General features: G+C 34.5%; 1 protein-coding gene across 5 annotated transcripts in view; it reads right to left on the reverse strand.

The window, feature by feature from the left end:
* Positions 1-347: 347 nt before the first annotated feature.
* The window catches only part of LOC149808578 (uncharacterized), a 69192-nt gene continuing 46488 nt past the window's right edge, over positions 348-23051 (reverse strand). For all 5 annotated transcript variants that reach the window (XM_089979462.1, XM_089979471.1, XM_089979479.1 and 2 more), the window contains 8 exons: positions 19270-19437; positions 15585-15850; positions 12563-14490; positions 11750-11917; positions 10505-10602; positions 9652-9834; positions 7981-8166; positions 348-2896 (listed from right to left, as the gene is read on the reverse strand). In XM_089979462.1, the coding sequence (XP_089835588.1) occupies positions 2798-2896; positions 7981-8166; positions 9652-9834; positions 10505-10602; positions 11750-11917; positions 12563-14490; positions 15585-15850; positions 19270-19437 (3096 nt within the window). In that variant the 3' untranslated portion in view covers positions 348-2797. The remainder of the gene's footprint in view (positions 2897-7980; positions 8167-9651; positions 9835-10504; positions 10603-11749; positions 11918-12562; positions 14491-15584; positions 15851-19269; positions 19438-23051) is intronic.

A 23051-nucleotide genomic window follows, 5' to 3' on the forward strand; every position in this document is an offset into this window, starting at 1 on the left:
TAAAAAAATGTGATAAGTTAAAAAGTTTGAAATAGAATATCACAGATCTGCAGAGTAAAGTTATTTTAATGAAAGGCAAAATACTCATGACAAGTAGCACAAATAATAAACGGACGGAGTTGTTAGGTAGAATGATCTCAATATCTGAAAATACGGAAAAGATATGTAAATAATTTATACTAACAGCTTTTTATTCTGATAGTCCACTCCCAAGAACACACAACAAAATAAAATTTCTAAAATGAACTTGATGTTTATATATATATATATATATATATATATATATATATATATATATATATATATATATATATATATATATATATATATATATATATATATATATGTATATATGTATATATATATATATATATATATATATATATATATATATATATATATATATATATATATATATATATATATATAATGGTACAGCAACTTAAGTAGGTGATTTTGTGCTGAGGCAATTGGAGTAAAGTCCCTTGCCCAAGGACACACCACAGCCAATGACCAAGTCTAATCTGATGGTAGGATTCAAACCTACACTCTTTCAGTTGTGCATCTACTAACCACAGGGCCATTGTGGTTCTTTGGAATATATACACAGAGTGAATATGATGCATTCTTTATTGACACACAAATTTAAACCTCGGTTACAAGGTACGACAACATAACACTGACATACACAGCTAGGTCAATAGCAAAACTGGTTCTCTTTTTACATTTTTTTTAAAACATAAATCAAAAGATATGATGCAGGTTCATAACTTCATAACATATCTTAAGGAACCATATGTTACTTGGTCAAATATATTTAATTTTAGAAGTGTACAAAATAAAACTTTTTATGCAGACCACATGTAATAAATCCAAATAATGACACAATTTAGACAGTACAGGACATGATTTCAACTTACCAATTGACAAAATGACACAATTTAGACAGTACAGGACATCATTTCAAATGACCAATTGACAAAATGACACAATGTGGACAGTACAGGACATGATTTCAAATGACCAATTGACAAAATGAACAATTTAGACAGTACAGGACATGATTTCAAATGACCAATTGACAAGATGTTTTTAGTATCCTTTAGTATTTTTATGCTAGAACAAACAAAGGTGACTTGAGAGAGATGGTATACTTTAACAGTCCTCTTGTAAAGATTTTTAAAGTGATACAGTTATCAATAAAAGTTGAAAGGTGTTAAAGAACCACATCTTTGCACAATCATATGAGACATTATGTGAAGCAAATAAAGCAGAATATGAGTTAAGTATATTTAGATAACATAAAAACCCATTACATTAGATTAAAATATTCAGTCTACTTGACCTTATCTATTAGTGTATGTTAAAATTCTAAGCCCATGAATTTCTGAATGATTTGAGATAAAGTTCATAAAAATCAAAAAAGGTAAACATTTTAATGATTTTCATGATATAGTTTTAACAAACAAACAAAAACCAATAAACAAATGCCAGAGATGCTTCAGAATTATATATCACTGAAGTTAGAGAAGCTATACAGACAAATACCAAGTAAATCACCTCATCTCATGAGACAATATTGACTTATGATTGGTCAATCCTAGGAATGATGTCACTGAACAAATTATGCATATTGCGGTATATTTTGTGTCTGTAAAATATGGTAAATTATATTTTAGTCTGAATATTATTGTTCTACATGCATGTAATTGTTCATGTTTCTGTTTTTAATTTCAAAATACTCTCTGTCACATAGTTAGGTATAGCACAAATACGATGGAATAATATAAATACATCTGTTTTGTACTATCTTGTCATCGTTGTACATGTAAGGACGCAGTTTTAGCATATATAATCAAACCACACACATGATACAAACTTTGCAAAGAAACATTTACCCAAAAAATTGATCATGACATGACTCGTTGAATTGTATTGGTTCAACAGTATGTAAATCTGAGTCATCCCAGCACCTACGAGCAAATACGATAGTATGCATTTTACTCATTTCATGCATATTACCGTCTGTGTATAATGCATTGAATAAGGGTCTTAAAAGGTTGGAGCTTTTATCTTTTCTGTTTAAGTCAAACAGACCTGATTTACATATACATAACCCATAACAGTGCTTTAAAGTTTTCAAGTAGTTTAAATCTTTTAGTTAAATTCTTGATAAAAATTGTAAGGATTTAAACAGAAACAACTCAGATACTCTTCAATGATGCCATTTTCAGAGATGAAGACAATGCTGTAGCAATTTGCAGAAAGATTTTGTTTTTCATTGTAACATATTCTGTCACAATATACATGCCAGCAGAGTTAAACTCATGTTCATAGATCTTATAAATTTTGTTTGTCCTTCCCAAAGCACAAAAAGTTGACGTTTTAGTGGGTGTTATAATAAAATTAACGTAACAGATATTTACAGTTAGAATCAACAACAGTCATGTAAAGTGTGAGATTTCTAACATGCATGTCGAACAATTCAAATATGTGAAAGTTCACCTTCAGCAGTAATATGAAGAAAAAAATTCCTTTTGGATGCTGATGTTGATAAATTGAGATGTATGTAAGAATGATTAAAAATTTGATACTTGAACAGCATTCACATAATACTAATCAAACTATATAAACTCACAAAGGGAGAATAAAGTTTTGATTTGTTTATATTTTCTAACATAGAGAAGTGAAAACAACTATACATAATCACAAAAAAATTTATCCTTTACAAAGTATGCCTTGTAAATCTCTTATCCTCAGTCTTCTCTTTGAATTATCCAATCATCTGTTCCACTACCTACTTTTTTCTGCTCTTTTTCCCAGAAGGAGCTTTATGGGAAGCTGATGGTTTTCCTGATCCTCCTGTAGATTCTACTTCCTCTATCATACCCAGGGACTACAAATAATATGACAAATAAAGTTAATGTTGATGATACAAAGGAAGTGTTGGATGAAGCATGAAATGTTGATCATAGTGGCCTATTTTGGCAGCAGTTAAGTTGCCTCCAAGATGGATCCACACACTAAAATACAAAATCTATAACTGAGAGTACCTGAAACATTCATCTAACATAATTCAAAACTAAACTTAGGAATGATGGAGAGATGGACTTAAAAATAGTTTGCATCAACTAAAAGCAATAAAAATGTTGGCATTAAATTAAAAAAAAGATTTTAAAACTCGGAGCTCATAGAGCAACATAAGAACTTTAATATCATGGCTTTCAATATAAATTGTAATATAAATAAGTAAAAAGTGTGTTAAAACCCCTTGAATGGTTGGAAAGTGTTTATAAATAACACATATATGATACTGAAATGCACAGTTCCTCATTGGCATATAACCTAAACCTTAAATACAAACTTCTACCTGCTGCCTACCTACAGCAGCCAGCCATAAGCAAGCCAGCCAGAACCGGACAGAAAATATTTTACTAAAAGAGTAATTAAAACCACATCTGTATACCAATGATCCATTGTCAAAATACATTTTATAAAAACATAATAAATTGTGACACAGATAATGTGATAAATAATCATCCAAGTTTGTAAAAAGATGCAGGTACGTTTTCGTAATGATACGGACTTGAGATAGGCCTAACATATATGATATGCAAAAATCTAAGCAACAAATACATTACGATCCATACTATTATTATTCATGAATATAGACCACTTAATGGTGATTTGGTGAATATAATAACTTTTATAAATACTCATATTGCTGGTAGCTGATATTACATACAAAATGTGCATCAGCTTTACAAGACACTTTTAATATTATGACTACAATGCCATTTTGAATGTTATACTGATAAGAAATTCCATTGTGCAAATGAAACATAACAGTGCCATGAAATACCTAAAATGTTCCACTTGAAATACAGTCTGTAAAGAAGTTTGCTTTGCTTTGATGTTCTATGGCACAGCAACACAAGCAGGTTATTTTATACCAATGTAGTTGGAGTCAAGAGTATTAAAGATATGCCACTGTAACCAATCTGGGATGATCTGATTCTTGGATTCAAACCCACATACTTTTTGTCATGAGTTAGACTGGCAGGCTAATAATTAACTCAGTTACTGCGGCTCCTGTCTCTTTTAGTCACCCTTATGACATGTAGGATGACATAATGGTCTTATTCTACATCCTTGAGCCCATAGAGGGTACAATCATGACTAGAAACTTATTCTTGTGGTCTCTCTCATTCTAAATTCCTGAACTCTGATTGGCCAACATCAGTCATATATAACCATGTATTTTCTGTAAGATGGTACAACTTGTATCAAATTAGGAAAGAGAGTTAATTCCTTTAAGTCTCCCATTTAAATCAACATGGCATTGAGACTTCTTTCCAGCAGAGAACTTACACAGCAATCATTTAAAATGTTTAAATAGAATGTAGAGGGTGCTCCAAAAGCTACATTCCAAACTAAACCATTTTGACTTGGACGCAGTCTATGGGTCAGTGGGGTCTGATAATGCTACCACAAATTTTGAACAATATTTATCATTTGGTGAATGTATATTTACAAAGTCAATATCATAAGAAAGATGGAAATGAATGCAGTTCAGAGTGTTCAAACTTTGTAATTTTTGGTGCACAATGAAAACAATGAAAACTGCACATTTTGTTTATGTAAACATGCCTTCTGTGAAAAAAGTAATTATTTTGTTTATGTTTTCATGGGAATATCTGGAGTCCCTTAAGTATAGTCTGAACTCAGCCAAACACCTTGAACAACATGGTGTTTGTGTGTATGTCTGAGGTTACCTTAGCTCTGCAGATCTCTGACTATTTGCTGATGGATTAACAACCATTTTAATTATTTGCTACAAACACTTTAAAATGCAACATACATCAGAGGCCACTGTTTTCAGATTCCTCCCTCTGAAACGATCTCGCTCAGCCACTAGAGCCTTTGATTTCTCAAAGGCAGCTGGGAACTATTACCTCCCACACCCCCTTTTTTATTCATAAATAAACAGGTACATAAATGGCTTATAGATAGCATCATGTACCAAGATCACTGTTAACTTGCAATTCTGGCGAAAAGTTTATTTGCATTTGTCTTTAATACTAAAACCTCTATCATCATCAGTATAATAGCCATGGACTTGCAGACCTCAGATAATGTCATGTGTCAAATATTGAAAAAAAGATGCACATACCAGACTACTTGAATTAAATGCCAAAAAAAATTCAATATACAGGTAAAACGCATTATAACGCAATTTGTTATAATACAATTCTGCTTATAACGTGATGGCAGCATGGCTCACATTTTTTAATTTAAGGTGACCTCTCTTTTTAATGTCCTAATTACATGTTCTCAGAAAAGCTGATTATTCGTATCCCTAGCGGATTTTTAATCCATGTACTGTGTTTAATGTTGCCATCACTTCACTGTGTACCGTTTCCACGATATTAGCATGTATACAATTCAAAACTGAAGTATATATGATGTCTGATGAAACCCGGCAAACAAAACAATTGATATATAATCAAGAGGTTAGTTAAAACTGATGACATTGAAATTTCAATGCAAATATTCTATAGGGAAGTTTCTCAAAAAATTTGTTAACGCAATCTCACTTGGACCCTGAGCATCGCATTATAATGGGTTTTACCTGTAAATGCCAGTTTTAATTCATACAGTTTGAAAGTCTCAGCTTAAAAGGTGTTCATGTGTGAATGGAAAAAGTAGCAGCAAAGTGGATGACTTACTATCACAATAGCTGTGTGCCATGGACAGATAATCTAAATACAATGCACTGCTATTTAAAGCTTGTATACTTTTTAAGTTGTAAACCTTTACTGGCTGTATCACTTGTAAGAAACGGTGTTTTCAATATGTGAGAGGAAAAGTATTCTTGGAGATTTGCATACAGTTCCATTGCTGATTAAATGCAGGAGTCTTTCACAGTCCACATTGAAAGAAAAAAACAATATTGAGCCCACCAAAGTTGGTGAAATCATTCCTGTTTCAAAAGATCAGAGAAAACTGCTGATCACTTTGATTAATTGCTGTGTCAGAAAGCAAGAATTACCCCGGTACACTTGTTAATATTTAGCCTCAATAAATGTATTTATTATACTGAAACTAAATAACAGTATGAACTGGCTTAATTCATTTAAAAAAATAACATTGATGAAGCTATAACAGTTATGAAGTTATGAATTTAAAGTAAGAGACTAAACATCCAGAGTAAGTGTTTGTAGTATTCATCCTCGTTGTACCTTGATTCTCTCTCTCTTCCATTGCTGGAGACAAGAAAGACATTTCTCTCTCTCATTCTCTCACTCTCGCTGGAGAGAGAAAGGAATTGTATAAACTGATACAATTATGTTTTCATCAATAATAATAATAATAAAAATAATAATAATAATGAGGACTTATATATATATGATAAAGTTAAAAGATTGAATTCCTGTTGAAACACAATAAAGTTAAAAGGTTGAATTCCTGTAGAAACAGCCATGTAAAATTTCACAAACATAACCATTTTTTCTGTTTTATTAGTTTGTCTTGTCTATGTTTTGTATTTGCCTTTGAAAAAGACTCATTAAAGAGTCGAAAGCACTTAGGCTAGCTAGATACTAGTTTTGCACTGTTCGTTGTCAGTTTATTGCATTTATCTTAATTAATCCCCGACACATGTGATCCCTTGGCGGATCCAGAGCACTTGAAACATTGTTATTCACCATATGATTTGTATTCTTTATATATATATATATATATATATATATATATATATATATATATATATATATATATATATATATATATATATATATATATATATATATATATATATATATATATATATATTAAAAATAACATGGCATTTAATGTGTTAGTACATATCCCAATACTATTGGTAGCAGTATATCAAATTGTGATCCACCCATGGCACAATAATATGCATATAAAAACATTCTTGTGACCGTGTGCAGTTGATTCTAGATCAAAGATCATTTTCCACATATTAATCATTAGTGACATATGAAAATAGTGATACAAATTATTAATAATCCCTGTTTTCTAAATGAATTTAATATGGAACACATTTTCATTGCAATCCTTTCTGCTTTCTCTTCCCCCCTCCCCTCTCATGCATAATGGACAAACCACAAAGAAATATGGAGTGAGAGAGAAAAGGAATTTGGGCTCGATTAAAACCTTGAAATAGAAATTACACCAAGTAACCTACAAGAATAAGGTTTGTTGTAACAATACATGTGCACTTTCCTTGGGATTTATCTACAGTGTTTATCAATGACACAAAGTTGCAAACCATGTCGACATTATACAGATCACTGTCTATGTTGTTTGTTTTAATGGTTATGCCTAGCAACCTGCACAGATCCAGATCTGCCAGTGTATTAAGCACCAGCAGATCTGGGTTAATGCAGTTTGCAGCTAGGCTCAACTTATAAGTGAGTATACAGACAATATATAAATAAGTTTCATCTAAGTGAGCTAAAAAAAATTGATCTTGCGAGAAGTAATGAAAATATTTGTGTCACTGCACATGACTTGATAACAGTGGTCATTTAATAAAAAGGAGGAATATTTGAACCTCCTGCAAAGTTTCCAAACTTAAAAGTTAAACTTCATATGTGGTCACAGGTCATTTTTATTTCATATATTCCTTACAATGTACAAATACCTTATGGTCTTTGGTATTATGCAGCAACTTCTCTTACAGAAATATTCTCTACAACATCCTGGTTTATGTCTCGTTTAATCGAGTGATATTCTTAATACAGATTGTGATAATTCTGCTTTGTGAACAAATGAAAAAAGAAAACATAAATGCATTGTGATTTTAATGTAACTACTTTTCCCCAATGTTGAAGACAATTATTTGTGATCTTATGAGTTATGAATATAACAAATTTCTGCCTAAGTAATACAGAGAAAGCCCTTTCTTACTTTTAGTAGAGTTATTTAAAAAAACAACTAAAAGCTTACCCATCCATAAAAAGTTGCAGCTCCTGCACTAACATCTCTAATCTGTCCCATGGAGAAATTCTCTATCATAGATTTAGATTTGTGAGCTATATCAACGGAACAATCTTTTGGATCAAACTTGGATATTCTCCTCATCATTGATTCTCGCCCTGTTTTTCCCATGAGAGCTTGGCAAAACTTCCATTGCTGGAAAGTACAAAGGATATGAATGTTAACTGAGGATGAGTCGTCAATTTCAAACAAGTCAGCCAAAAGGAATAAAAATGTATTTGCCCAGTCCTTGTGATATTCATGACATTACTTGAACAAGCCATTATTTTATTGAAATCATATTATATTAACTTCAGAATAAAATATAGATAAAAAATTTATCAATTAATTTTTGCTTCATAATCTAACTAGAATTTGGTATGACAAAACATCTGCAGAATGCATGATTTGTGAATTAGGTTTATTTTAATCATCTTTCAAACTATACTAAGGCATCTTGATGACAACAATAGGGAGACATAGTCTTACAAACTTTCCTAAGGTGTCTTGATGACAACAATAGGGAGACATAGTCTTACAAACTTTCCTAAGGTGTCTTGATGACAACAGTAGGGAGACATTCTCTTACAAACTGTCCTAAGGTGTCTTGATGACAACAATAGGGAGACATTCTCTTACAAACTTTCCTAAGGTGTCTTGATGACAGCGGTAGGGAGACATTCTCTTACAAACTTTCCTAAGGTGTCTTGATGACAACGGTAGGGAGACATTCTCTTACAAACTTTCCTAAGGTGTCTTGATGACAACGGTAGGGAGACATTCTCTTACAAACTTTCCTAAGGTGTCTTGATGACAACGGTAGGGAGACATTCTCTTACAAACGTTCCTAAGGTGTCTTGATGACAACGGTAGGGAGACATTCTCTTGCAAACTTTCCTAAGGTGTCTTGATGACAGCGGTAGATAGGCATTCTCTTACAAACTGTCCTAAGGTGTCTTGATGACAACAATAAGGAGACATACTCTTACAAACTGTCCTAAGGTGTCTTGATGATGATGGTAAGGACACATACTCTTACAAACTGCACGAAGGCTGCTGATGATCTTGATGATGACGGTAGGGACACATACTCTTACAAACTGTCCAAAGATGTTTTGATGACAACAATAGGGAGACATACTCTTACAAACTGTCCTAAGATGTCTTGATGATGATGGTAGGGAGACATACAAATTGTCCTTAGATGTCTTGATGACGACAATAAGGAGACTAACTCTTACAAACTGTCCTAAGATGTTTTGATAACAACACCAGGGAGATATACTATGATGAGGATACTTTCGATGGTTTGTTTGATGAATAAAGCAAACAATGTTTCATCAGGCAAAGACATAAGAAATATCTCATGAAAATCCAAGTCAACGTTAATTATGTTGTTAAATAAATCTACATCTCTTCAAGCTATTCTTGAAAACAGAAATGAAATGAAACTGCTGATTATATTATTTTGCAACCTGAGTTTACTTTTGATATCTTTTAGCTAAATGTAATTTATATCAAGAGAAATAATACATTAGAAATGAATGGATTCCTTATATACATTTAACTGTTATTGTAGAATAAATGTGATATGGAATGAGTTTCGCTGTACAGAGAAATTCAAAACAATATTATTCCTACCTTGACCTCTTTAGATGAATTTCCTAGCAATATGAATGTGGCCATCATTGTCTGGTGGACGCCATCAGGTGGATTCTGGTAGGTCTTCAGTTCAGCAATGGTCTTGCTGTCAAGATTTAGTACAGCATGACGAAGTTTCTCGATCTTCTCCAGCTGTTCCTTAAGACGTTGCGCTAGTGCAATCTGCAAAAGCGAAAAATTAGTTTTACACAGTGAATCAAATACTGTTTGGTACCACTTTTCATGGAGTTTTTGGTGTTGTACTACAACAATGACCTCTTTCTATCTCCACTAAGTTAAGCAAGACAAAAAAGAAAATAATTTGTGCAACATCATGAAAATTAATACACACAAAAATACAATTAATTCCGAGTAAGAAGATAAGTGGTACAACGTAAACATTTATCCAATAGAATGCATACTTTAAACAAGGTCAGACTCTGTTAAATGTATTAAATAACAATAAAAACTTGGTCACCTTTGGAGACAGATGTTATACTTTACACTATGCTTTTATTATAAATATTCTAAAATAACGAATATAATAAGAAAAAGGCCCCACCTCATCATTACCAAGCGAATATGTTTCTGATATATATATATATATATATATATATATATATATATATATATATATATATATATATATATATATATATATATATATATGTATATATAAAAGATGGCCAGTCAAGACTCCAGCACTATAGATAAAGACATTATCATTATTTGCGTTAATATTTGTTCTTTTCACTTATTTCATGATTTATGCTGTTCTTTTTATCCCCATGCCAATGAATCAATTTATATCATAAATTATAAAGTCAGTCATTAATTTTTGAGACTTTCATACCTGTAGGTCTAGTTGATGGTCTTGATTGACAGCCTTTGCAGCGGCGATTGCTCTCTTCAGCTCGTCCAAGTCTCTCTTCCCTGAGGCAACAGTCAGAGCTGAAAACAGACACACCTCTTGAAATCATTTTTCATACAAATTTGACAAATGCATTAACCCCCATGTTGAATTCCCCATTAAGCACTGCAAAGTGTGTATTAGCTAAACTCACATATACCTGTTGAATTTCAAGGATTTTATGTTGGTTCTTTATGCTACATGATGGCATGTTTGGTTAAGAATCTACATATATTTAGTTTTCTAATTTATGATTTAAAAGGACAACAAATCGTGTACGTCCATGCACATTAATAAAAGAAGACAGCGTAATCTTTCTATTGAAAATGGTTGAACTTAAAAATAGTATTGGTACAAATATGACACCATTCAGCAAATTAAAGAAAAAAGACTGTAGGAAGGGTATTTTTCACACATAAGTTTAGTGATTTTCAAAGTTCCTGGTAGACTGGCTAAAGAAAACTAACATTAACGCACTGCAATTCTATTGAAATACATAGAAAAAGCCACAATACATAAATGCCCATACTCAACTAATTCATTTTCTTTGTGACAAAACAGTCGAAAAAAATCATACTCCTGACACGCTGTTAAACTTGTTTAGTGCAAATGAAATTAAGTGAACAAATAATACATTTAAGTCTCATCTCTACATTTTTGATGAAATAATGTCTTACCATAAAATCCCAATTGTAGTTAACGTGTCTTTGTAGAGATACAAAAGGAAACATAACATTAATATTACTGAAAATTCTTCGGGCAAGAAACATTTGAAAAAAATTTGAAATTAGAACAAAACTGTCTTGATATCCTCCCTTTCCATTTTTTTTCTATTGTCATTTGCTGATTTTCTACAATTTATTCAACACTAATGACATAAAATTTGATGGAATCAAATTTCTTTAAATGTTATCTCAATTCTCTTATCCTAAATGACTGTGTCTTTAAATGTGATCAAATCGTAACAAACCACAATGGAGATCATGGATTATTGTTGAACCTATATCAAGACACATATACAATGATTAATTAGTAGAAAATAAATCTACTTTATATTTGCTCTAGAAAACAATCACTCCATAATATCAGACACTGCATAAACCGACCATATCTTGGAAGACAAACAATCTGGCCAGACAGTCAAAGATATGTATTACACTATATATTCAAAACCTAAACAGTAATTACCTTCTTTAGCTTCTAAAACACCCAACATGTTTTTCGCTTTCTGTAAAAGTTCATCATCTGGATCTGGGTTCAATTTCTCGTAGGCAGCAATGTACCTTTGGAGCATTTCCGGATCCTTCATCTCGATTGCCTTCTGGATCTGCCTGCGAGTCGCCCGCATCTGCTCCTCTGGAAATAGATTAAAAGCTAAAACACAATGGTCTGAAATCTAGTGTAAACTACATCAAGCATCATTAAAACTCATCTTTTCAACTCAAAGGGGCTGCACCCCTGTTAAGAGAAAGCAGTCTAAGCATTTGCTTGTCCTATCTTCCGGGTTTTCTACTCGGTTAATTTTCCCATGTGTGCTCACTAATCCTTGCACATACTATTTAAATATTCCATCGAACCAGTTTATTCTGTCTTTGGAAGTGAAGAAATGTTAGTACTCAAAATGCTTTCGTCGTCCTTATTCACTCGTTCGTACAATGAAATGTTGTGAATCACACTGCCAACCATACTTGAATAATAAAGAGTACCGGTAGGTACTGGAAATTTGAGCCCCCAGTGACCACCCATTTAATCATCACCAATAAATATCAAACCAAACTCGATACATGTATCTCAATCAGGAGCCTTGATCCAATAAATGTCATTGTAAAGGCAAAGCATCATTTAGATATAGCACAATTATAGTACATGTATTTCAAACATGTATCAGAAATCATGATTTCAGCCGTGAAATTTGCACAATTTCAAAGATAAGACGTGCCCATAAAAAAGAAATATTCCGTTTTGATTTTAAAAAAAACTGGAATCTATCAATAAACATACCTTGTAATCTCAGAGCTTTGCTTTCTTCCGATTCATTCTCGTCAGGCTCAAGGGTAAACTGTTCCTCCTCTTCCTCCTCATGTATTGTCTCTGCCCCAATATTTGTCATCAGCATCTTGGTATTATCCTCATATAGTTCAGACGACGGTTTGCGATTGATCTGGTACTTGGCTATGTTTCTTACCTGACCATTTTCGTCTCTGTCATAAAGATTCATCATATACTCTCCGTACTCTGGGAGTTTAGCCAGGATGCATCTCATGCCCTCCTGTTCAACGATCTGCACTTGGTCAGGATCTGGAGGATCGTTTGCGTTTCTTCTGTGAAGTTCCACTGCCACATTTTTAAATCCAGGAGGAATTGGAATGAGGACCTCCTGATCTGCGGTCTGCACTGTCTCAATGGGAACATTTGCATTGTAGTTATTTTTTTCATCAAAGGTCTCTCCATCGGTTAATGGTCTACCATCAGATTTGACAAGATATGTGTGGACATTGTACATACGTCCACTGTTTCCTTTGTCATTTCCAAAAACATTTAGAGAATATTCTCCTTCATCTGGCATATCGAGTTCAAATATCCATTTACCGTTCTTTTCAGTTTTTTTCACATTCATTTTCTTCATCGCCTCCGGATCACTACTATGAAGCTCACAGACCAATTCAACGTCTTTGCCAGCTTGAAACTCCACGGTAACCTTTCCATTCTTAGCAGTGATTTCGCTTCCTTTGTGGCTCAAAGCTTTTATTCCAAGCTTCTCTGCATTTGGGTTTTTTCCCAAGTTACCCATTGCGAGATTCGGGAAAGGATTATTGTGAATGTCTTTTCCTTCTGTTCTGATTAGATAGTTCAAGACGTTCGGTGCCACACCAGTACTGTCAATGTCATCAGCGTACAATTTGAGCGCGTACTCACCTCCTTGAGGCAAACGAATGTTCACGATTGCTTCTCCATTTTCCAGTCGTGTCACGGCATAGTTGCTGAGTGTAGCATCGTCTATCAATGCGTGCTTCAGCATGTTATGCAGCTGAATATTCTTCTCTGCAGCAAGTCGGATCTCCACGTTACCATCCTTTGACACGATGATTGCACCATCGTGTGTCTTTGGTTTCAGTCCTGCTTCTGCGGCATTTGCTCCGGGACCCCATCCAATCGGTGGAACATCTGGCAGAGGCAGGCAATTTTTCAACGGGTTCTGGCATGTAATGAGATAAGTACATGCAAGATCAAAAATTTCTGAGTCACGCAGATCCATGCCAAATATGTCCATTTTAAATTTTCCAGCAATTGGAAATCTTAGTGCGAAACGGAGAAGGTTTGCTGTATGCTCAAACAACACAAATCTATCTAAAAATACCTCTGGGTTCACATCATCACCTTTACCAGACCTGCTCTGATAAAGCATGTATTTGAATCTATAGAACTCACTCTTGTTAATCGGCAGAGAGAACTCTATTTGTATCTCTCCTTCTGCCGCATCAAGCAAACATTTTTCATGACTGCTTGGAGTGAATTTCATGTTCAAAATGTGAAAACGTTCGCGAATGTACACATGCTCTTCATACTGTGTCTGTGTAATTGGAGTTTCCAAAAGCTGCCACTGCGGTTCATCGGGAAGATGGGTCCACACAAGCTTGTCTGGATCTGGGAAGAAGTAAAATTCGTTTATTCTGTGTTGTGTTGTACCCTCGGATGTCCCTTCTTCTTCTTGTGTCATGTTTCCGTCCGAGTCCACCAATGTCCACTCTCCAGATTTTCTCCCAACGACGCAGGCAGATGCCCAAAAGGCATCCAGGAATCGCCAATCGTCCCTGACGTAGACAGCATTCCACTGGGCACCCATACTCTTCCTATCGCATTTTGTCCCGATGTCATAGGCAGCGCTCTTGTTCATTCCGCTGATTATCACGCATGGTATCCCTGCCATTCTAAAATAGGTAAAAGTAACCTTACTGCTTGCATATATGCTATGGACATATATATATATATATATATATATATATATATATATATATATATATATATATATATATATATATATATATATATATATATATATATATATATATATATATATATATATATATATATATATATATCGTTAAGCTAGAAGTAAATATTCACACCAATGAAAGTAAAGAATATTAAGAAATGACGTGTACGTATGTTTATGTGTATGTATGTTTTTGGATTTTTAAGATAGCTTTAACAATTTGAGTCAAATCGCTACGATGTCTGCAATGCTGCAGTTTATAGTTGTGTCTAGCACTGGGGCATCATGCCGCAGACATGTAGTATCATGTCCCACCCAGTCATAGTATCCTGAGACCAGGCCGACTAGTCCTAACACTAACCTCTTAATGCTGAGCGCCTGGCGAGGCAGCTGCTAGTATTCTTTTTATAAGTCTTTGGTATGACTCGGCCGGGCTTCGAACTCACAACCTGCCGCACCCGAAGCGGACGCTCCAACCACTTAGGCTACCGGAGCGGACTGCACGTACGTTTAATTTCACGACTGTACATTACGTAATACAAACGTCGTTCGGCAATTAATTACATGATAATTAGGAGGTGCATCATTTTTAAATAGTCGTAAAATTCTTGATTATAAAGACAGTTATCCTTATATATTTCCCTTCTTGGAAACAATTTTACGATAATCCCTTTTCTGTGTTGAATATGTATGTATGTATGTATGCATGCACGCTCGTACGTACGCCCGCACGCACGCACGCTCGTACGTATGTATATATGATTAAAATGTTTAACATCTAATATCCCGTGTTTATACCCTACGATGCTAGATCTTTATCATTTACTTTCCTTTACCTACATTTCAATAAGGAATACTTACTTCCTATCGATTGAAACTAAGACAAACTTCGTTTTGATCCGTCAGAAGCAGAAATATAAATAATAATTAAGAAAAACAAAATTTGATCAAAAATGTGTTTTGGAAGACTCTGAGATGTTCAGCTTATCTTTTCAAAAGTAAAATACGTTATTATAAAGCATTCCTCACTGACAAAGGCCGGAAATAAGATGTGCGTGGTTGCCCATGTTCATTTGGATCTTGGTAAAATATTCTAGTGGGGAGTGGTTGGGTGGCACCCCGTCCACTTTCAGATTGTATACATCCACGGAAGTGATCCACAGGAAAATGGCTCTCACGATCTTCAGGTCATCCCAGTCACCAGGGGTCTTGTTCCTGACATCCTGAGGATTCTTGTTCTTCGTCAAGTAGCTCACCAGGTCTTTGAAATTGCCGACCAGAAGTTTTGGTGGAGCCTGTGGTAAGAGATAAAATTCAGGACAAACTGAAAATTACCTAGCAATATCTGACCAGAATCCTGCCCAGATCATTTGCTCTTTACTCGGCTAAATATATCCGAAAGCAACATTTAACGTGTTGATGTGCCGTCAGATACCACCCCCTAAAAACCGTCTAACCCACCAACTGATCTAGCAATATTTATGAATTATTTTTAATCAAAGTTCTTTAAAAAAAAAAATAAAAAAAAAAAAATAATAATAATAATGTGGCAGTCGAGATAGTACTGTGATTCTCTGGACAACATGCAGTATATTAATTTACCACACCTAATAATACAACTAACTTGGACCGGGGTGGGGTGGGGGGGTGGGCTGTTGGCCGAGTTGTCTAAGACGATCGCTTTTATAGCTCACTGACATCTCATCTCTGTCCGCGTGGGTTTAAGTCTCGGGTATGTGAGAAGACTTGCCAGTAGCTTCCCGTGAGTCGATGGTTCTTTCCGAGGGGTTTTCTGGATTTTTCCTCAACCAAATATACTACTTAGCTGCATAGCCTATCATGTGCTGAAAAATGGCAATATAAGAACAAATATTGCCAAATGTAGCAAGGGTGAAAGTATAAATGACAACCACGATATATATACGTTATCGGTCACACCTTATACTAGATATAGACGACGTAACACAAAGACTACTCGCGTCTTATGCTTTTCAGTACCCCTCATTTAATTCCCTAAACTTGTCTCCCAAAGAGGGATGACAATTATATCACCGTCGCGGGCACCTGCAAACTATCCTAACGGTTACTCATGCTGTGAAGTTTCTTACTGTACTGGGTATTCAGAGAAATTACATGTCGCAAGTCCGCACGTATACGTGAAGGTTAAGCTGAAACGTGTAGGTCTTATATTTTCGAAACAGGTAAATAAAACATAATAATAATAAATAAAACCAATTGTGCCCCCAACAATAATCAATATAAATATACAGGTGAAAATTAGTTTTTAGATACACTGGCCAATCTTTCGATGCTGTCCTGCACAAATGACGCTTGTGAAAGTACAAGTTTGGTAAAAATTGGCTGTCACGACTAGGCACTAGGCTAGGTTGAGCGGTTTTCGACGACGTAGTTTATATCAAATTTCAAAGCAAAATAAAAAATATTTTAAAAAAGGCTCAAGTTATCTGGTGACACTTTGTCGACAGATGCAGTGCGGTATCTTCAACAAGTGCGCAAAAGCTATTGGTTGTAAAGTAAATATTTGTCAAAGACTGGATATCTCATTGAAAATATTTTATGTATACCCACTGAACGAATCCTGGTTTTAATACTTTCCTCTTAAAGGTGGGATATAACACTACCGAGTTTATTCGTGATATAAAGCATACTGCGAACAGTAGAAATCGCAATATTCCGCCACGTTTAGCTTTAAAAGCCAGTGTACCAAGCGCCTGAATATCAGCGTCGACGATGTTCGCAATTAGATGTTTAATATAAAAGAATGAATATGATAATGTTATCTCTGACGTCTTGAACGCAGCAAAAGGAAATCAAATGTACGTGACCCAAAACAATAGACAAATATAAGTATTTTTAATACTACAGTGAAACTCCTCAAACCCGTGACCTCTGTGTACAGGAATTCCCTCAAGACCAATTGTTTTAGTCCTGAATTTTTCTTTTTCTGCTTCATCATTGTTTCCTTAGGAAATCGAAACCCCTCAACTTGAATAATGAAACAAATTTTGATCCCATATTTCAATTTTGCACTTTTAAAAACCTTCAGAAACCGAAACTCAATTCAAACTTTAAAATAATAGTTTAACTCCTATATTTATCAGGTGTAGTACTAGAATGCATGAACATAATAGACAAGACACGAAGCAACGGATAAACTTTGTGTAAAACTGGTTCAAAATCAGTAAGGTACTCAAATATTATATTGGGAATAGGTGTGAAATGTCTTCTTTATAGTAATGTAAATTATGGGACACTTACTGCGCAGATAGTATGGAAAAGTTAGAACGGAGCCATCGATGGGTCAGAATGTAAACTGCAAGAGTTAGTTACCTTGGGTTAAGTGGGAGTAGGGAAGGGTGTTATCAACAGTTCCCCTTTCGACTGATAGCATCAAGTTCTTGTGGAAAGGATTAATGGAAGATAAAGAGATACAATAATAAAATTGGTGCTTTAGAAAGTACCAAGATAGAATGACATGTAATAAAGTTGTAATGGTGTCTAACAGGCATTAAATGTGTGACAAGAAAGGAATTAGTTTGTTGCATAGAATATTGTGTTACATGGTTTGTTAAAGGGATTTTTTAACGCATTATTTTGTATTTGAAGTGATGGCTCTGTTTGGTATACGACAGAAGCATCTTATCTTTTAGTACATACAAGAATGTTTAATCATAGTATAAAGAAGAAAACGATTGAAGTAGGAGTTAAAGAGAAAAGTGCAATTATGTAAGGGAGAGGTAACTATTACCTACATTGCCTTGTAGGTATATACATCCATAATGAACACAGTGATGAAATTAAGCTGAATGAAAAAAACTAACATATGTACATAAGCATAATAAATATGAAACAAGGTATGTCCATTAAGTATGAAAAATATAACTCGAAAGTAGATACGTTGGTTCTGACATCCGATTTCACAATTTTAGCACATTTTAGTTATGGTTCATAAATGTACAAAACGTAGTGGTTCATCAACTAAATATAACATTCATAATAATATAAGTACCAACTGGAATTTGGGAATCAGCTTTGGAGACTGGAACCAGGCACCCTTGCAACGAAACACCATTTGACAACATGGCGGTCGTTATAACAAGACGAGCACTTTAGCCCTTTGAGGATGAGAACGATGTATACTGTCAGCATTAATGGGGAGAAAAATGGTACAAAATTACTGAGGCCCATATACAAGGAATTCTCTTCGTCCGTTAGTGAAGCCATTTTCATTAATACATTTATGGATGTAGCAACAGTTGCCAGTTGGCGATGCCACTGGTCCCAACTTTAACACAGACCATCGGGTTAAGAGTCGAGATTACCACTGCGGTAACAATTCATCCGGAAGATATATCATAAACACATTTCATTAACATCAACCATGGCATCGCCTTTTTATGTAGAGAGAGGGGGTGGGGAAGAGTTTGAAATATAATCCAAGAGTTTCGTGTCAAAACAACCGTTTAAGTCCCTAGCTGTTTTGTTGGAACAAGACAATTTTCGACATTCAAAAAAGAATACATAATGTTCAAGACATGAATACATACATACATACATACATACATACATACATACATACATACATACATACATACATACATACGTACGTACGTACGTACGTACGTACGTACATACATACATACATACATACATACATACATACATACATACATACATACATACAATTACTCACCTTTGCAATGTAATCCTCAACGTCCTGGAAGTCTTCCTCTGCAAATATGTCTCTCTTCAGGAATTTTGGTGGAGCAGGAGGAGGAATCTGGTTTCTATTGTAAATTGGAGGGGCACCACTTCCACCCCCTCCTTTGCCTCCGGATTCACCTGTTTTGGGCCGTGATGCCTGTAATACACAAACTATATACTCATGAAAAAGTACCATTACAACGAAGGCCTCTCTTACAGTTTCCAGTTCACGTGTTCGAGGGTTATTATTATCTAAAACAACTGGAGTTAATTCAGGATCGGTCTTTTATGTAGGAAAATAGTAAATAAAGTATGTTGTAAAATTCTTCTGGTTTATTACCAACAAGAAATTCCATGAATTAATGCCGTCTGTTTTACACAGAAGTAGAGTGGTGGTAGTGTTGTTTGTACAAGTTGAGGACGGGAAGACATCGCTGATGAGAATGTAAAATAAAAGGAACAGTCAATGTAGTACAAAAGCTGTTATAATGATGTTTATTTTAGTTCATTTATTAAAAAGAAATTAATATTACTTGTAGATTATATAGTAAACCTTTAGAGGCTTCTGAGTGGTGCATTAGCACAGGTATCCAGACAATAAGGTGAGTTGTATTGGTGAGCGAAAATCTTACCTGACTATAATCAATCTCAGACACTGCTTTATCGATATCAAACAGTTTATCTAATTGGGCTGAAATCCAATTATAAATAAAGAATGTGCGGAAATGTAAGTCGATAGGACCGAAAAATTGGTCTACAGCTCCACAAATTAATGATGGAAAACTGACAAATAAATTCAATCGAAGCCCTATCAGTACCAGATACCTAACATGTGCCTATCGGTATCACATACCTATCATGTACCTATCAGTATCACGTACCCATCATGTTCCTATCGGCATCACGTACCTATCGTGTACCTTTCAGCATCATGTACCTGTCATATAGCTATCAGTATCACATACTTATCATGTACCTATCAGTATCACGTACCAAAATATTGGGTTAAAATACAGTATTTATTAGGAGAGTTGTGTTACTGTGCGAAAGTAAATGTGACACGGCCGGAGGGCCGGAAGAATAGAAGCATGGGAGGAGGGACAAGCTGTAAAGCCTAATTTAATTTATCTTGTTTTCCACAAAAAATGGGTCAACAATGAGTATGCTCATCTTGACCATGCAACACAATCAAGATTGTATTACTAGGAGGATTATGGGTAATGAAATGAATGTAATCGCCTTCACACCGGGGTTCATAAATGACACAATAATATCTCATCTTATTAACTTCATTTGCGACAGAACTAATTTTCAATTCTAATTCGTAAAGGAGCTTCGAAAACATTGCATTTTGTGCTGTGAAAACAATTTGATTCACTAATAAAACTACGAAATTTATTGTATTCCCAGAGAAAATAAATTCGCACAGCTAGCCTGCTATACATAATGGCTGTTAGCTCGGTACGATTTTCGTTTGGAATAAAGTAGACATAATTAGAAGTCCTACGGTGAAAACCCCACGTCATATTGATTATCACTTCAGGAGAAACAGTGACAACAATAATGTTAAGACAGTCGTCGTGGCAGCCATATTGGATTACGACTGGCACTATTTTCATTTAGAACCAACTAGGTAACATAATAAGTGTCTTGCCTAAAACCCCATGTTGATGTAGCCATCCATTTGGAGAGGACTACAGATAACGATATTTTCGAGAAATGAGTTTCTATTCATAAGTTTCAATAACAAGTTTCAAGATGGCGGCTGTGGCGGTTATACTAGACGTCTGATGCGCACTAGATTCATTCAAGACCAACTGGACATCATAAAAATTCTCCTAGTGAAATCCCCACGTCAATATGACTTTCTGTTCAAGCAGTCATGATAACAAGATTCTTAAGATGACATCCATATTGGACGTCAGACTGACAGCATATTTTTGAGCATCAAACTAGACACCACAAGAAGTCGTTTAGTGAAAACCCCATACTGGTATGACAATCAGTTCAGAAGGAGTAGCCATAAAAAGATTTTCAAGATGAGATCATATGGTGCGAAACCAGCTTCAAATTAGACAAGCCACAAAATTACCATATCACACTTTATATTAAAAAAACAATTTTCAAACCAGACATTTCTGAAGCCCAGATCATAGTCAGAAAATCAAAGATTCTTCTTATATGACAGCTTTAAAAGGAGTAGGGCAGTATGAAGGAGTCTGTAGCCCGTTTCGTAATTTTTTTTCTTTCTCTTTACTTTTTATTTTAATTGCCTTGTTTCTTTTAACTTGCTCACCCATCCCTTCAGGTTCTGCAATTTTCTATACATTATATAAAATCTTCTTTTTAAAGAAAATATAAACCGCATGGTTATCATCGTCCACGCCACGTGCGACAATCCGCTACGCTCTTTAATCACATAAAGGAGCTCAGCAGATTGTCACTCGTGGCTTTTAACAATGCATGGTTACGGAAATGCTTATTACTCCCGAGACCTACCAACAGCTAAGTTTTGCTGCATGTACCAATAGAAAATATACAAGTGATAAAACAATTAAAAAAATAAGAAGGTATATCGTCATATACGAAGAACAACATCTGAGACATTTCATCCTCCATACGTTTTCCTAAATAGGAACAGTGTTGAACCACATTTGAAACGAAGCCTGCACTGAAGCTAATAATATATCGCATTATTAAGACTGGATCTATTTACATGTACATGTATATTTAACCAGCTCTTTAACAAAATGCAAAATTCTATTAAACTCTAGCCATGAATTCAACAGTTAAACTCCCTTCTTTATTCTAACATTTTGATTCCAAATTCTATCATTCGATGAAAATGTTTTGAATTAGGATAATACTCCCATCGTGATTCTAACAGCTGTTTATCTGCTATTTAAAAAAGAAGCTATTATATTTTTTGTCCAATGAGATAAAGTTTCGTCTGTATAGAAATGACTACGTGGGATCCAATAAGTATCATTTACTTGATTGTCGTCTGCATACGTGGCTTAGCCTTGAGAAAAAAAAAACCCAGCTAAATTAGGTATGTACGGGTGACTGAAGAACACATTCGCGGTGCCATTGTAACATTTAAAAACGAGTTCTTTGATGCATGTTGCAGTGATAAAAAAAGGCAAAATCCTATCAGCAAGATAGAATTATGGGGTGGGGTGGGTTTAGGTAAACGAAATAGATCTTTGGTGCGGGCATTAGATCATTGCATAAAGAAATATGCATACAGACGGCACTGTAATTTCCTCTTTGCAATACAGTATATAAAAAGAAAAATCCATTAAATAGACCCGCCGCCTTCACCTTAAGAGAGCATAAACAAGTTAAGAAAGTAAACGTCGTAAAAAAGAAAACTACAATATATTTATTATGCATCTCAAATTTTAACATAAATCAAGTTCTCAGATTGACACCCAAGAGTCTTCAAGAGAAATCTATCTTTGGCAGATTGCATTTATCTGACTGAGAAGAAAAAAAAAACCCAAAAACAAAAACAAAAATCCTAACTGATATTAAAACATGCATTGGACTCGAGCACATTCAAGATATCGACCAAATATGTGCGCATAATTAATGATTTTAAATGAAAATTATTCAGACAGGTCATGCTTGTAATTTCTCTTTCAAAAATAAAACAAACAAATTTATTTGGGAACAATATGTCAAAGCATGATAAAATAATGTACCTTTATATTTATCTAGGGACTAGTCATTGATTTTATGGGGTGGGGCCTAGGTTTTCATTTGGAG

This window comes from Sinohyriopsis cumingii, chromosome 1 (genome assembly GCF_028554795.1).
Source record: "Sinohyriopsis cumingii isolate HCF-2022 chromosome 1, ASM2855479v2, whole genome shotgun sequence".
Taxonomy (NCBI): Eukaryota; Metazoa; Mollusca; class Bivalvia; order Unionida; family Unionidae; genus Sinohyriopsis; species Sinohyriopsis cumingii.